We start from the raw sequence: 14867 nt of genomic DNA, 5'->3' as shown, positions 1-14867 counted from the left end.
GCTGTCAGCATTGCCACGTTGGATGGCAATGCTCAGTAAATCTTTGTGCGAAATAAAAGCCAGCCTTATACTATGAACTTTTTTAAACAGCAACTTCTGCCAGCGTTTCCATCCTCATTACGTGGGACTACTTCGCGTATCCAGTTAAAAATGCCTCGATAAATGGGCTACCTAACACTGAAACAATTGTTCATATCGGTCCATTAGTTCCTAAAATAAGCACGTTCTAGCAACGAACAAACAAACTCATTAGCTTTAGGCCATTAGTAGGTAAGTAATAAAAGTGCGTAAAAATAGGTGACCTATATGCTACATTTTCCCGAGTCATCTACACATATTGATTCATTATGAACCCATAATAGTTTTTGCTCATTATTTCTATAATTGACTCTGTGAACCAACAGTTTGTGTTCACTATTGCAGTGCAAATTACAGCGTCTGCAGTAAAGTGGTGCTATTCCCATTATTAGTGGTTTCTTTTCTATAATCAACCCTTTGTTTAAGGCTTTGAATATTGACTGTAATTATGTCAGCTGCTTTCGTAATTCTGAAGTACGCAGAATGCAAAGAAGTCATTGTTTTCATGCAAAAGAAACGAAGTTTTATTTTTGAATAGGTTGCTTACTTTTTCACGCTGAAATTGTTCGGAGGATTTTGCTAAGACTTGGCAGTAATATAGCTTATATATCAGAATAAAATATAGGCTACTTTTTATCCATACGCGGAAGCAGTTCTGGGTAAGCAGGTGAAACCACTAGCAGAATCTCACACATACCTTCATACAAATACGTAACGTAGACATGTTCGACCGCTTAGCAAGAGGGACGGAGGAAAGCGTCGCCATCACTGCTAGCGACAGGCGTTACCTACGCGCTTTTATGCTGTCCTGGTACCTGACACGAGTTTTCCTATTAAATAGTGAGATAAGTGTATTATTTATTCTTATCATACGGGTAGTCAGAAGCCAGAAAGTCTGACAACCAGTTTTACCAAGGGGTATCGGGTTGCCCAGGTAACTGGGTTGAGGAGGTCAGATAGGCAGTCGCTCCTTGTAAAACCGTGGTACTCAGCTGCATCCGGTTAGACTGGAAGCCGACCCCAACATAGTTGGGAAAAGGCTAGGCAGATGATGATGTATTATTTATTCTTCACGTAAAAAAATATATTGACAAAATGCCGTAATCTTGTGAGCGTTGTAAACATTTTTGAAACTAAACAGAGTGGTCAGCCATCATACAAATACCTAACGTAGACAAGCTCGACCGCTTAGCAAGAGGGACGGAGGAAGGCGTCGCCGTCACTGCTGGCGACAGGCGTTACCTACGCGCTTTTATGTCGCCCTTGTACCTGACACGAGTATCCATATGAAATAGTGAGGAAAATGTTTTATTTTCTTCCCGTAAAAAAGATCAGTAGAAAATAACCTTATCCACGCATCTACTTCTTTCTACTTTTGTATATAACCTGTAAGTAAGTTACCTGTGGGAGACAAAGTTAGATTTTTAAATAAAATTATTCTTTATTCGATGGATTTTGATCTTTTAGGCCGCTGCCTCGAATTTTGCGGGCAGCGGGGCGGCAGCGGCGGCGGCGCGGGCGGTCACCGTTTTGAATGGAGCTCACCGCTCGTTGCCCGCTCCCGCGCCGCTGTATTCGAGGGCCGGTCCATTTGATTATACGCGTAAGATCCTGCCGCTCCCGCGCCGCCGCCGCTGCCGCCCCGCTCGCTGCCCGCAAAATTCGAGGCAGCGGCCTTATCCATAGCTAACGTAGACAAGCTCGACCGCTTAGCAAGAGGGACGGAGGAAAGCGTCGCCATCACTGCTGGCGACAGGCGTTACCTACGCGCTGTTATGTCGCCCTGGTACCTGACACGAGTATCCATATGAAATAGTGAAGAAAATGTATTATTTTCCTTCACGTAAAAACAAACTAAGGAAATAAATAACTTTATTCAAACATCTTCATCTATCATCTAGGTACTTCTTTCTACTTTTTAAACTTTTTAAAGTTAGTTACCCACAGTTTGTTTTATTGCCCTGGTAATTGTCAGGAATCACGTCCTTTTGAATAGTGACAAAATGTACTTTTCTTCCCGTTTAGTTTAAACGATGGAAGTTTTAGTATATTTATTTATAAGTACTCAAACTATTGTTACAGGGTTTATCCTTATACTAAGAACTTCAACAGAACCTTACACTTGTAACCAAAATAATTTCTACGCATAAGATGATTTAGTACCCTTTCCTTAAGTTCATTATAAACATAACATTCAGTCTAAGAGCTCGTATTCCCTGACAAACAGTCTACCAGGATTGTAGATTGTATAGAAACTAACTGGCAACTAGTTACCTCCCTCAGACTGCCTGCAGCGGAATCAACTCTAATTGCATTAGAGTAAGAGTTGTGAACTAAAAGTTTTCTATCGACTGTTTTAAAGTATGGTGCTGTGTGGCTGTCTATGTGTCTGCACTTAGCAGAATGGAGTGTAGATATAACTGGTACTTTCTGTGGTATTAGTTTGAAGTTTTTTTTTATGTTTCAAATTAGGCTTTCTGCTGGTTTCGATGAAACTTAAAGCAGCAGATTCGTAAGAGTCTTAGGAAACCTTGGTATATATTAAAACATAAATAACAACGGAAAGATTTTTCAGAAATCAGTCAAATTACCACCATTTTCGCAAGCACACACTTCAGCAGAACCTATATTTAGTCTACATTTATTTTACATTCTTTCTTTCATTCTTTGAAACTAAATACTTCCTAATCCTCTTACGTTATAAATGTAAGAAATATTACCTACATAGTTGTGTCACAACTTTGGTTTGCGACACTTCCATCACGCAAATCCCTTGGAGCTTTAGGTCCGACAAAGGAGCTTACAAAACTATGTACTACAACCTATATAGTATATACTACATGGTTATGTTCCTGTACGTCGTCGACGGAAGATAGGCTTTCTGGAGTAGACTAGCTATTTCTTAAGGCTTCACTCGGTTTATGAAGGAACGTATTTGTGAATCAAATGAAATAAAAACTTGTAATAGTACCTTGGGTACTTATTGATTTGGATTAGGTAATAGATTTTTTTTTTCTCACAAAATCTTTTTATTCACAAAATATTTACATTAATTGAAAATAAAATAAAATAAACTTATATATATATATATATACAATTTAAAACTAATACAGTGCATCAAAAAATTGCTCCTCATCGCTGTCACTGACACCCAGTGACAGCGATGAGGAGCAATTTTTTGATGCACTGTATTAGTATTAATAGATTGTTTTTGTATTATTTAAAATTAGTTGATGTCTCGGCTTCACTTCAATTTGAAGGCAATTTTAGTAAAACATAATTAAAAAAAAGATTAACAGATCGTTTGTTTGTTTGAAAGCACTAATCCCAGGATAGTTATGGTTAAGGCGATACCTGGAAATTAAACATTTTTTTAACGTTAATTTTAATTTAAGAATATTTATTTGAATATTTTTTTATATGTGTTTGTTGACTATATTACCTCCATTAATCCGAAGACAAAAACATAAAACAAGTAACTTTTCTCGATAGAAAAAATCAGAACTTACCTCTAAAAACAACATTTTATGAATTTTATGTCGTAGTTATGTACTTTCTGTCACATTAAAATAATGAAGAATGTAGATAATATCTTATTAAACAATAATCAGAAATCAGTTTTTAAAGAAACATAAAATTGAATTTTTAATATTTTTTTATTTAGTATGGCGCTTACGTTATTTTTTTTCGAGCAGGTGCATGTTTCCTCTCTCTATCTATTTACATTGCTATCGCATAGTTCTATCAACCATTTACCCAGTTCGCCCGTGAACATCGCAACAAGGTATCGTCTTAATTAGCCTATTTATCGAAGAAAAATATAGTCTATTTATCCGGGTCCGAGATGCTCAAGGGATGCGGATGAAACCGCTGGTAGAAGCTACTAAGGCAATTAAATAATATTAGTTACGTTATTAAGTACATCTAATATAGTTAAAGACCGCTAACGCATAGTAATCGCACTTACACATCCTACAAAATAGATCACCTTATCCATTGACACTAAAATTGTCCTATCTTTGATTACAGAATGATTCCTGAACCCGACAACGTACTGCATAAAGGCCAAGTACTACCCAAACCGACCAAGATGGCAGCCCACGAGTTTCACAAAGCCATACAGAAGGTTCTAGTAGGCCGAACAAATTTCCCTGAAACGATGACTGAAGATGAAATCAAGAGATTGCTTATAGAATTCGCTTATAGAGGTTGCGATATACGGTACAAGGAGCCAGCTGAATAGTAAAATTGTTTATTGTAGATTAATTTATTATTTTTGTGTTTATTAGTCAAAATGTTTAGGTATTTAAGTTAAGAATTTAATGATAATGCATCACAAATTGTGTGTTTAGGAGAATTATGATGTCTTTACCTACGTAAATATAATTAACATAAAATTAGTTGATTTGCCATTTTTACACAAGATTGTCATAATGATAGTCAATGTAGATGAATTTCAGTTTACAATTGTAATTTGTATAAAATTCTATATTAAAGTAGGTACACAGTTTATGATGGGTATAAAAGTAGAATTAAGAATATTTACTTGATTATATTTTATACATACTTAATTATAATTTATTGCAAAGTGCAATCCTAAGATCTGTAACGACACCAAATGTTAGTTAATAATACTCATAGTTAATACTAATTTTATTTATAATTCTTTGCATACTCAGCCATATATTATATTATATTTTATAAGACGTAGTTACAAATCGACATTAATATGCTTATTAAAATAGATCTGACAATAATAATTTACTGTATCGATTTACAATTTTTATTTTTTATTTTTGACAAGCCAATTAATTGTAGGCTATATTATATCTTGTAGTAAACTTGTAAAAACTGAAAAAATGCACTTAAACCAAAATGCATTTTTTTGAGTACTACACTCTGTTTCCAAAAATAAAACAGCAAGCCTTTCATTTAATCCTCACAATGCAGCTCGAAAAACAAAAAAAAAACAAAATAAAAGCGTATTTTTGAGAAACAACAAACAAGAGTGTTTCATTACAGTTCCATGGATCAAAGGTTCGTTTATCAATAAACTGAATACCTGAAAACAAACCCAGTTGAACTAATTCCTCGAAAAATCCACAGCGTTCAGTACTGAAAACTAAAAATATAATTATAGGTTCGTATTTTGTAGGAAGCTGTATCGTTGCTAGGCAACCTTAGCTCTCTTGATATTGGAAATTCCCCCGGGAATTCTAGTAAACGACTGACTCTGTATTTAGTTATAACTTGATAGGAATTGAGTTTGTTTGTTAAACTTTTGTTAGTCGATTGAGAAGGCTTACTTTTTGCTCTAACGGTAACGTAAATGTTGTCTCTAGAGGTAGGTGTGGGTGAAACTGGGAAAAGCTTATATTCTAAAGTCATGCAAAGATAAAAAAAACTGAAGTAAGTAGCTACTCCCCGCGATGTCACCCACATCACTGTTAAGCACTTCTATGTTATTGGGTCTTAAGTAGCCTTTCTAATGAAAAGATAAATTACATTTTTCAGGCTCTAGTAGACTACTTGTGCAAAAAATTTAATTTTAATCGATTCAGAAGTTTTGGCACAGTTATTTTCGCATTTATATGAGTAAGAATTAAATTAAAAGACCAGTGATGTACCTTTCCGTTGGTTTCCTGGTAAGTTTGTATCTGATGCTTCATTTCTGAGAATGTTTATTTTTATCTTTCGTTTTAAGGATGTCTTTCAAATAAGTCCTTCGCCGTAAAGTGTCAGTGACAAATTGAGGCACAATGTAAGTGTACCACAGGTATTTTTGCGGGATAACTCCTTCGAAAAATCCCGGCCTCGGCAGAATCTATCAGGGCAGTTGTAACCAACTGCCCTGGTACGTGAAGGGCTCCAGAAGAAACATGGTGGGTTTTTGTCATTAAGAGCCTGACATTCCTAATGCTGCACCCACAGCGAAAGTGATAATTTAATTATTTCACCAAAAAGAAGTAGGTACTTTATTTAATATAGCATTTTCCTTTTTATAAGAAGCCAATAACGAACTAAAGTAGAATTAAACATGTTAAAGTGCGGTTGTTCCCACGGGGTGCTGTAGAAAACAGTCATGGAAATAAAAAAAAATACGAAAAGAATTGCATACCTATTGCTATTAATTAAAGATCAGATCACACACTAGTAACTAACCACTATCGATCTTGCATCACAAAGATCTGCAAAAAAGAAAATCTATCCTGTTGTAAATACTCTTCCATATCACTGTCACTCAAGAACATACGACACTGACAGCACTGGCACTTTAAACGACAATTCCAAGTACACATCCTCAACGCCATAAAAAAAAATAGTACACTTGCTGTCACACAAAACGACACACAGCTATCCTTACCAAAGCTTTATGTACTATCCATTAAGTACACCTCGGTAACCCATTTACTTTATTCTTTCCCAAAAAACTGTTCGTTTCAGTTTCACTCGTCGGTTTGTTTTGTATTAGGAACTGGGGACTGGGAACTGGGGATTGGGAACTGGGAACTCTATTGAGTAGCTGTCATGTCCATTATAATTGTCCTTTCTGTTAGTCGGTCATGTGTTTATCATTCTTTTGTTTTCTTTGTAAAAAGAAGGGTTAAATTGATTTGTCGATTGTGTTACAGATTTTCATGTAACGGGATAGCGTAAACTTTTTGTTCTATAAGCATTATTTTAGTATTATATATAAAAATGATGATTAAATACAGAACAGATTTTAAACTCCTTTGCAAGAATAATTGCAATTGGCGACTTGAATGAGTTTCTTACGAACTGAAAACATTATGTAAGTAAGACATAGTTACGGTGCTTGCAATTTCAACTTGACAGTTTTGAATTGGATTCTGTAGAAATTTTCAACTAAAACTCAATGTAGGTATGAACTCAATATTGTGCTTTTCATAAGACTTTATCAAAGAGACCGAACTGTACCTATCCTTCAATAAAATCCTTCAAAGAAATGTTACTTTGACTATAAATATTCAGTACATGAAGTCTCAAATATTGAAGTGAAATCGTGATTACCAAGGCCCATTTTCACCAACAAAATAACTGTTTGATTAAGGAAAATGGCTGTTTTTTCTTAAACTAAATTCGACTGGCCGTTTTTCGCTGGTCCGCGCCGTTGGTCCGCATTCCAAGAGAAATGTTTCTCGGATAAAGAGGAGCCTTTATATTATTTTGATGTATAAGTTATATTACTAGGTACTAAGTTTATTTAAAAGCCATTCAGTGCTTTTCGTGTAAAGAGGTATATAATAATAGGTATAGTTTTATTAAAATCTCCAGCAGTTCAAGGAACTTGGATTTCTTAAACGATTAATTAAGCAAAGATGGAGAAACAATAGATTCTTATTCCCGCTTTCTATTAAAAAAATCTTTTTCTTTAACCAACCGATTATAATACACTGTCGGTGAAATTGGTCGTTAAGATATATTTACTGAAAGTACTGAGTTATTTTCCAAGTTTCAAATAAATAAGGACGTAGGAGTGTTGTTAGGCAACCGACAAGTATAGGAAAAATCCTTACTAGTGCTGCCTACGATTGCCGATACCTACGACTTTTTATTTATGAGGGAAATAAAGTTTTTATTAGGATGGCGATTTTTAGTAATGTGTGAAAGAGTAGCATTTTTAAATCCTTATAATGAGTGGACCATTTAACAAAAACGGTAAACGAATAATTTTCAGTTTTCAAGTCCCAGATTTGACCAATGGGCGCCAAGTATGGCTGGATATGGTTATAGTTAAATGGTGTAAGTCACTCTTTGTGTCATTGAGTTGCTGGTAGGTAGTTTAGCTTCTAAGTGGGACACCCTTTTTGTAGGCTTAAATCTGCTTACAGGGTGGAGGTTTATTTTCCGATATTTATTTCCCACTTTTATAAAAAAAATTGCACATTTATGCTTAGATACTTAAATAGCGATGATATACCTACTACATATATAGCTTTATTTTTAAATGTGTTACTTTTCTATCACAAGACCAGAAACGTTGATGTGCTGCAGCCCTTATTTTTCTCCTCATCTTCCTACATAAATAGAGTGGGATGTAACATCTAACCTAGGAATATTCCTTTTGAAATTATGAGAATTTATTCATCTGTTTCGCGGAAACTAGCAAATAAATTGTGTATTTTCAGTTCCTAGATAATTATTTAAATTGAAAATAATTTTCTAAATGCATTCTTGAGATATTTATTTCGATTTCTGTAAAGAGTTAAGGGGTTTAATACCTGATGATGGAAGATGTAATTTTTGAGATGCCTATTATGTATGTAGATTATTTAGGAAAATAAACACATTTTTTTCAGAAACTGACGTTGAAATATATTAATTAACTTTGTATAATCATCACGAATTCATACACACTCGTAAAATATTCACTTCACTGTTAAAGCCTATTGGACCCATCTTTTTACAACAAAATTTTAAAAAAAGTCTGTCCATAACACAGCCTACAGAGTCCAGTGGTCACTAACCAAAAACGAGTACAAAGCGAAAACCACAAACACTATAATCTGCCATATCATAGACTATAGAACTGCATAATCGTCATTAAATCCGACTTCCCATCTCAAATGGAGTAAAAAACTGAGTTCGAAATTCACTTAGAGCATTCAACCAATTGGAGACGCCATGCCTTCACTTCTGCCAAAGTTATGAGACCACTGGTATTACTCATATATGTAGATGTGAGCATCAAGTTAAATAACAAATATTGTCAGTAAAATTTATTACATTTGTTTTAAAATTTAATAGAAAAAAATGATGTGATCAAAAAGGCATTAGTGAGCTATCACTTTTTGTGGCGTTTCCTCGCTTCCTACGCGTATATCAGCAGACTTTTTCACATACATATTTTTGTCTGAAACGATTCTAGTAGGTTATATGATCTGATTATATTCTACATCGAGTGCTGAAGCTTAATCTTTCAGTTGCTAGGTAACCAGCAATGTTTTTTTGCTCCAGCTATTGGAAAATTCCAGGAAAAGTAATGGTATTATATTGCGAACAAATTCGGGTAAAAGAGAGAACTTTATGAATTTGTTAACATAATTGCTTGGAAGTTTACGTTTTTATTGGCTTTTGAGGAACATATTATTTTGCGATGAACATTCTAAAATAGCGGTTGCTGGAGTTGAAGACATATTGAATTTATCGATACAGGTAGGTATCGGTAAAAACTTAACTTTTCAAGAGGAAGAACAAGGATGTTCTTTGTCATTCTTTGCAGAAGTGTTCTCATTATATTTTCGACCACTTTTACAATCTAAACTTTCACCATCAACTTTATAATAAAATACGCGACTTCAAAAGCCATCACCTACAAATCCATTGTCATTCACTAAAACCGATGTATCTGTTATGGACCAAGTGATAAATTGGGCAGTATACATAATGCCCGGTCATTATGAATAATGCCCAATATGAGAGCGCAATTTGATAATAATTATTCAAACAATCAAATTGACCGGGCACTATACATATTGCCCGTGACCTTTTGGGCAAAGTAATACAAACATATTTAATTTCATTTTTTTTATTGTTATTGACATTTAACTTAAAATAAACTAAATATAACACATCCCATATCAATTGACAGAGCATAGAAGTAAGCATGTAACATGCAGCAAGCATGGCTTCTGTCACGGCTCCGGCGCTGCGGGGCTCCGGCGGTCCCATGCGAGCTTATCGTCGCAGATGGTTTTCATGCGCACCACCGCAGCTTCGGCTTGCTGGCCGGCCCCGCCGGCCAGCCTCAGCCACGGTGGCGGGCGTTAAAACTACCTGCGCCTCAGCTCGCAGGCCGCCTCGCCCCTCCGCGCCTATGCGGTTTTGAATTGCACTCTAGGGGTAGGGCAGACAAGACTACGTGGAGTCGGTTTTACAGCGATTCGTTTTCGTCACTAAGTTCAGTTTTTAATACAATGTTTTGAATCCAAATTAAATTCTACCATAAAAAAAACGAGCCAAGAAAAATGAGATCAAGAAAAACGAGGCCGAGTTAGTAAATTAGATGACAATTAATAATTTTGTGACTAGACTTATAATTTCCCATTAAAATAGAACATATAATTTCAAACAATAATCATAAAATATGTAGGTAACAGGATTTATTTATTAGAACAACTGCCACCCTCGCACCGCATAAAATATAGCTTTATTATCAAATTGCCCAACTATCATGTAGCAATATAATAATGCCCGTGCAATGTGATAAATAATGAGGTTAAGATAGTTATTAATCACTTGGCCCGATAAAGCTAGACATTATTCATAATGCTCGGGCATTATAAATAATGCCCGAATTAATCACATGGTCCATAACATATCCATCAAACTCGGTACTAATTTACCCCTTACTCCATCATCAGCTCAAAATCCACCAATCTAACATAATTAATCTTTGCCTCCATTGTTTATAAAGCAGATTAAATTCAGGTTCAAAATGTTGTCTAGCCCAATACTCAGACTAATTTGGGGCTTATACGGTCCACCGATTGTTATGTCTAGATTAAGTTACAGCTCTCATGAGCGTGTATTTTCTCTTCCCATTGTGCAAAATTGGGCTGAAACTTTGAGGATTATTTGCTTTAAATGTTAGCGTAGGTAATATTATTTTGGAAACGTATATCCGGATTTCGGAAATGCGATTTGCTTGTGTGGTCAGGTTTGAGAGAATTATTTCTTGTTTCTAGGTTTGTGGAAATCTCGATGAGTTTCGTATTCAACATGCCTATTTGATGTTTGTATTTTGGTTATATTTTAGTTTATACAACTATTATTGATAGCAGAACAATATTATATATCCAACTAATATTATTTTAGTCAGCAAGATGAACAGTTTGCGCTAATTTACTTTGCTTTTCTAAAGCCATTTGAAGTCTCACATCACATCCGCGATTGTGTTTTGTTAATACATTTTGTGAGTTCTGTAATGTCAATGCTACAAAGTCCAGTAGTCACTAACCAAAGCTATCCAGGACAAAGAAAATATCGAAAAGAACAAACAAAATGCGCAAGGGATGAAGTAGGTAACTTCAAGAATGCAAAGTTATTTGCAGCGAACCGTCCAGAGCTCATTCGACACTGTACCTATCGCCAATAACTCATCCTATCAACTCTTTGTTAGTTTTCCACCCGTGAGTAAACTGACTAAGATTTCAGTTGCATTACCATCCCCATAGAATATTAAAATTCCTACTAATTGCTGTAACAAAGTCTAACTAAATATTAGTTAATACCTATATACTTACGTTGCAGTATGTAAGTCACTGTTTCAAATTGTACATACAAAGGAGTAACTATGCCTCAAAATTCTAATAGGTATAACAAAAAGAAATGATGCCTCAGTTTATTTATTACCACACCAGAAAAATTAAAGGCTCATCTGATCTCGCTTTCCATCTTTCAATCAATGTGTGACTTTAACAATATGAATAACATCTAAGGTAGAAAAGTTTGAAGCTTATTTTGAAGTTAATTACCATTCTCACTTCGAGTAGTTAGTTGTTGCCAGTTTTTACTTTACGCGAAACTTTGATTCACTTTAATAAATGCAAGTAACTAGAGATATTGAGTTATAATGATGTTCACCCGCTCCCATTTCTTTGTTTTATCCCAAAGTCGAAGCTTTTCCCTTTTTCTAACTAGCTTTTTCAATACAGCTATGAAAACAAAGGCCTATCACCTGAACAGTACCAATTTATGACAGATTTTTCAATCTCATTTGACTTGTATACGATTTTAACGACAAAATAAGATAGATAAAAAGAATAGAATTGATGTGAACTCTATTTAGTATGATACTTACTCGGACATACATACTTACATACCCATTAGCCGCAATAACCATCTCCATAATTCCTTTGTTGAAGTTTTTCATATTTACAATGCTTTAGAAAATGCTTTAGAAAGTTTACAACCGTCATTTGTTACACTATAGGGGTTAAGCAGGTGCTCACATGCCCCTAGCTCACTTGAATGACTGAATCAAGTCCCCTTTTACACTGGGTCACCCCATTACATAATTTTAAGGTCAATACTAAGTTTTGAACTTGTATCTTACTGTGAATTTGTTTTATTTCAGTAAGTCTTGGACTGTGTGAGTGGACATGACCTCGTTATTTTTTGTGAATGAAAAGGGATGTTATTATTTCAATTGAAAAGGGAATTTGAATACGGATAGTAACTCCGTGGTGAATTTTTATAAAAAGAAAAGCATTCATATCATTCGCTAGTTCGCTCAGCTCTATTCATTAAGTGAATGCTAAGTTTTGTATGAGTGTTATGTAAAAATGTAAAACAAAAGGGGTTGTCAGATATTTTGCATCGGGTATGAAACAAAGGAATGTAGTGAAAAAGGTAGCTTTGAAATTCGAAGATAGAATAACAAAAGTTTTGAAAAAGGTTTTGTCTCTGGCTTTTGTGTATTATTTGTAAGCCAATTGGACTTGTGAGATTCGTAGCCTTACTGATAATAACGTAAACAAATAAACACAAACAAAACTGGCACAATAACAAAAACAATCGGGAGATAAATAATTGAACACCAATTCCATAGAGACGATTTATTCAATCGTTATACATCAATAGAGTAAATTTCTTAACACATATAATACGTAAAATTTGACTAGATAGTGACTAGAATTCCCAAGCGGGACACCTGTTGCTTTTAAACGCCACAATGTGTATAGAGTCTTTATTTTGACTTGATTTGCCGGAACCTTAACATGAAGATAGAAACAACTCCGAAGAAGGAACGTCACGGGGTCACAGGGTTAAAGAAACACACGAGGAAGTGATCCGAAACGAAGTGGCCGAAACGAAGACATCGGTTGCGGAGAGTTTACATGCGGGCGGGCTCAGGGCCCAGCAATACTCAGGCAACCCCAATCTCGCCGATCCCTTGCAGCAGGCGCAGACGGAGGCGCGCGAACACCGGGTGCTCGAACGAGATGCCACGCCCGTGCAGGAAGCGCAGAGTCTCCTGAGCACACACCAGGAACCCGAGCTGCTCCGGGTCCATGTCCACCGGCACGTCATCCAGCAGCGGGTCTCCGTTCTGCTCGCGCAGCAGCTCGTACGCCAACTCCTCCTCCTCGTCCGACACGCGCTGGTTGTCGTCCATCTCCACGGAGCAGATTCTCCCGAACAGACGCTTGAGAGCCTCCCTCTTCTCAGCAGTGACGGAGTCGTTCCTCAGCGGCTCGCTGCGAGAACGCTTGCGAATGCGTTGACGCTTAGCGCGGCGGTCGCCGGTATCGTCGCGCTTACGCTTGTTCATCATTATCAGTTTGCCCGACGGCATCGAAACACAAACTGCGAATGGGCTATGCACTGGGAATTGAAGGGCCCCGCGATTACACCGAGACTTGCTATCTCTGTCAGGGGGCGGGGCGTAGCGAACGCTAGAGCGAGACGGCAAGGTCAGCTGCAGCGGGAACAGCTGGGCGAGCAGATGCAGGGCGCGCGGGGCACGCACGCTTTGTTTGATAAAGTTTATTCGAGGAAATAAAACTGTTAGCCGCGATTGCGCGGACCGGCGGGAGCGCGGGGCGCGGGGCGCGCGGGCGAGAGGACTAGCCCGGCCGGCAGCTGCGACGCATCTGCCGCTCAGGTGAAGCTACATGCCTCGTCTCAAGGTGCCGACGTCGTGTAATTAAGCTACAGATCGCACCGAATGTAAACAAAACAATAGATACGTCTAACGTGCGTAATCAATGTCCTGTAGTCCATTGTCTCCCAAGTCCGCGCTGAATACACGGACAGATGCGCAGACATCTTAGTTCCTATCGGTAATTACACCTTAACATGACCTATATATTATGCGACAGCATTGGTCGAATAAACAAAGAGATCGGAACAAAGAGATTGTGAACAACCGGATGAAATTTAAATGTAGGTACACTGATAGTTTTAATAAAGCAAATTCCTGAACATTCTCAGCTTAAAGCTCTCAACAAACGTAATAGGAGAGGTTTCACGTGAACAAAAACTGAAATATAGACAGAGTCTGTTTCATTTTTCAGTTCCATTTACGCAACTGAAAAATGAAACAGTTTCGAGGCTCATCGTTTTACGGACAGTTCATGCTCGAATGTTAATACATAGGCATCTATGTAAAATGTAAAAATCAATACTCAGGTTTATGTACTACCGGGAACGAGCTGTCGACGGTCATATGTATCATAGTACAGATAGTATATCTGTGTGCTAGTGTACATAGCAGGTACTAGTGGTGGTGTATGAGATTTCCGATAATCCGCTTCAAAGTCGGGCTCCGTCGTCTCAAAATAAAGGCGAGTTTCCATTGTGTGTGGTAGCAAGTTGCAAGATGCACTGGCAGGTTACACAATGGGAAGTTGAGTGCATGCCAAGCGTGAGCACTTGCTGAAGCTCGCTTGGATCGGAGGCCGGGTGTCGCCTCCGAAACTATGCTAACTATTTGCGAACGGGGTAGGTATGTTGGCACCTTTATTAAAACCTTTGTGCTAGCTTAACGGAGAATTTTATTTTATTTTTAATGGACTTGTTGAGGATTTAGTTTGTTGTTGTAGTAAAAATCTCGTAAGCGCAGGATAAGCCTAATAATTAGGTATTAGTATTTTTTTGTCATTTAAAAGTTTTTCACATATTATTTAAGACGTAGCCTAATAAAAGATAAATTTAAGAAATAATGACATAATTAAAGTCTATCTGCTTACAAGGAAAAAAACATAAAGCTCATTCATCACCTGTTTTAAAAAATTAATAAAAATGGTCACAAATCCTAAAAG

At 36.7% G+C, this 14867-nt stretch overlaps 1 protein-coding gene across 1 annotated transcript; it reads right to left on the bottom strand.

Annotated features, from left to right (window-relative positions):
- Positions 1-12644: 12644 nt before the first annotated feature.
- LOC110382010 (uncharacterized) lies at positions 12645-13707 on the bottom strand. The gene has a single exon (XM_021342460.3). The coding sequence runs from the start codon at positions 13397-13399 to the stop codon at positions 12971-12973; it is 429 nt and encodes a 142-aa protein (XP_021198135.2). The 5' UTR covers positions 13400-13707; the 3' UTR covers positions 12645-12970.
- Positions 13708-14867: the final 1160 nt, after the last annotated feature.

Source organism: Helicoverpa armigera, chromosome 18 (assembly GCF_030705265.1).
Source record: "Helicoverpa armigera isolate CAAS_96S chromosome 18, ASM3070526v1, whole genome shotgun sequence".
Lineage (NCBI taxonomy): Eukaryota > Metazoa > Arthropoda > Insecta > Lepidoptera > Noctuidae > Helicoverpa > Helicoverpa armigera.
The sequence above is the reverse complement of the archived record's forward strand: the minus strand, read 5'-3'. Positions and strand labels throughout refer to the sequence as shown.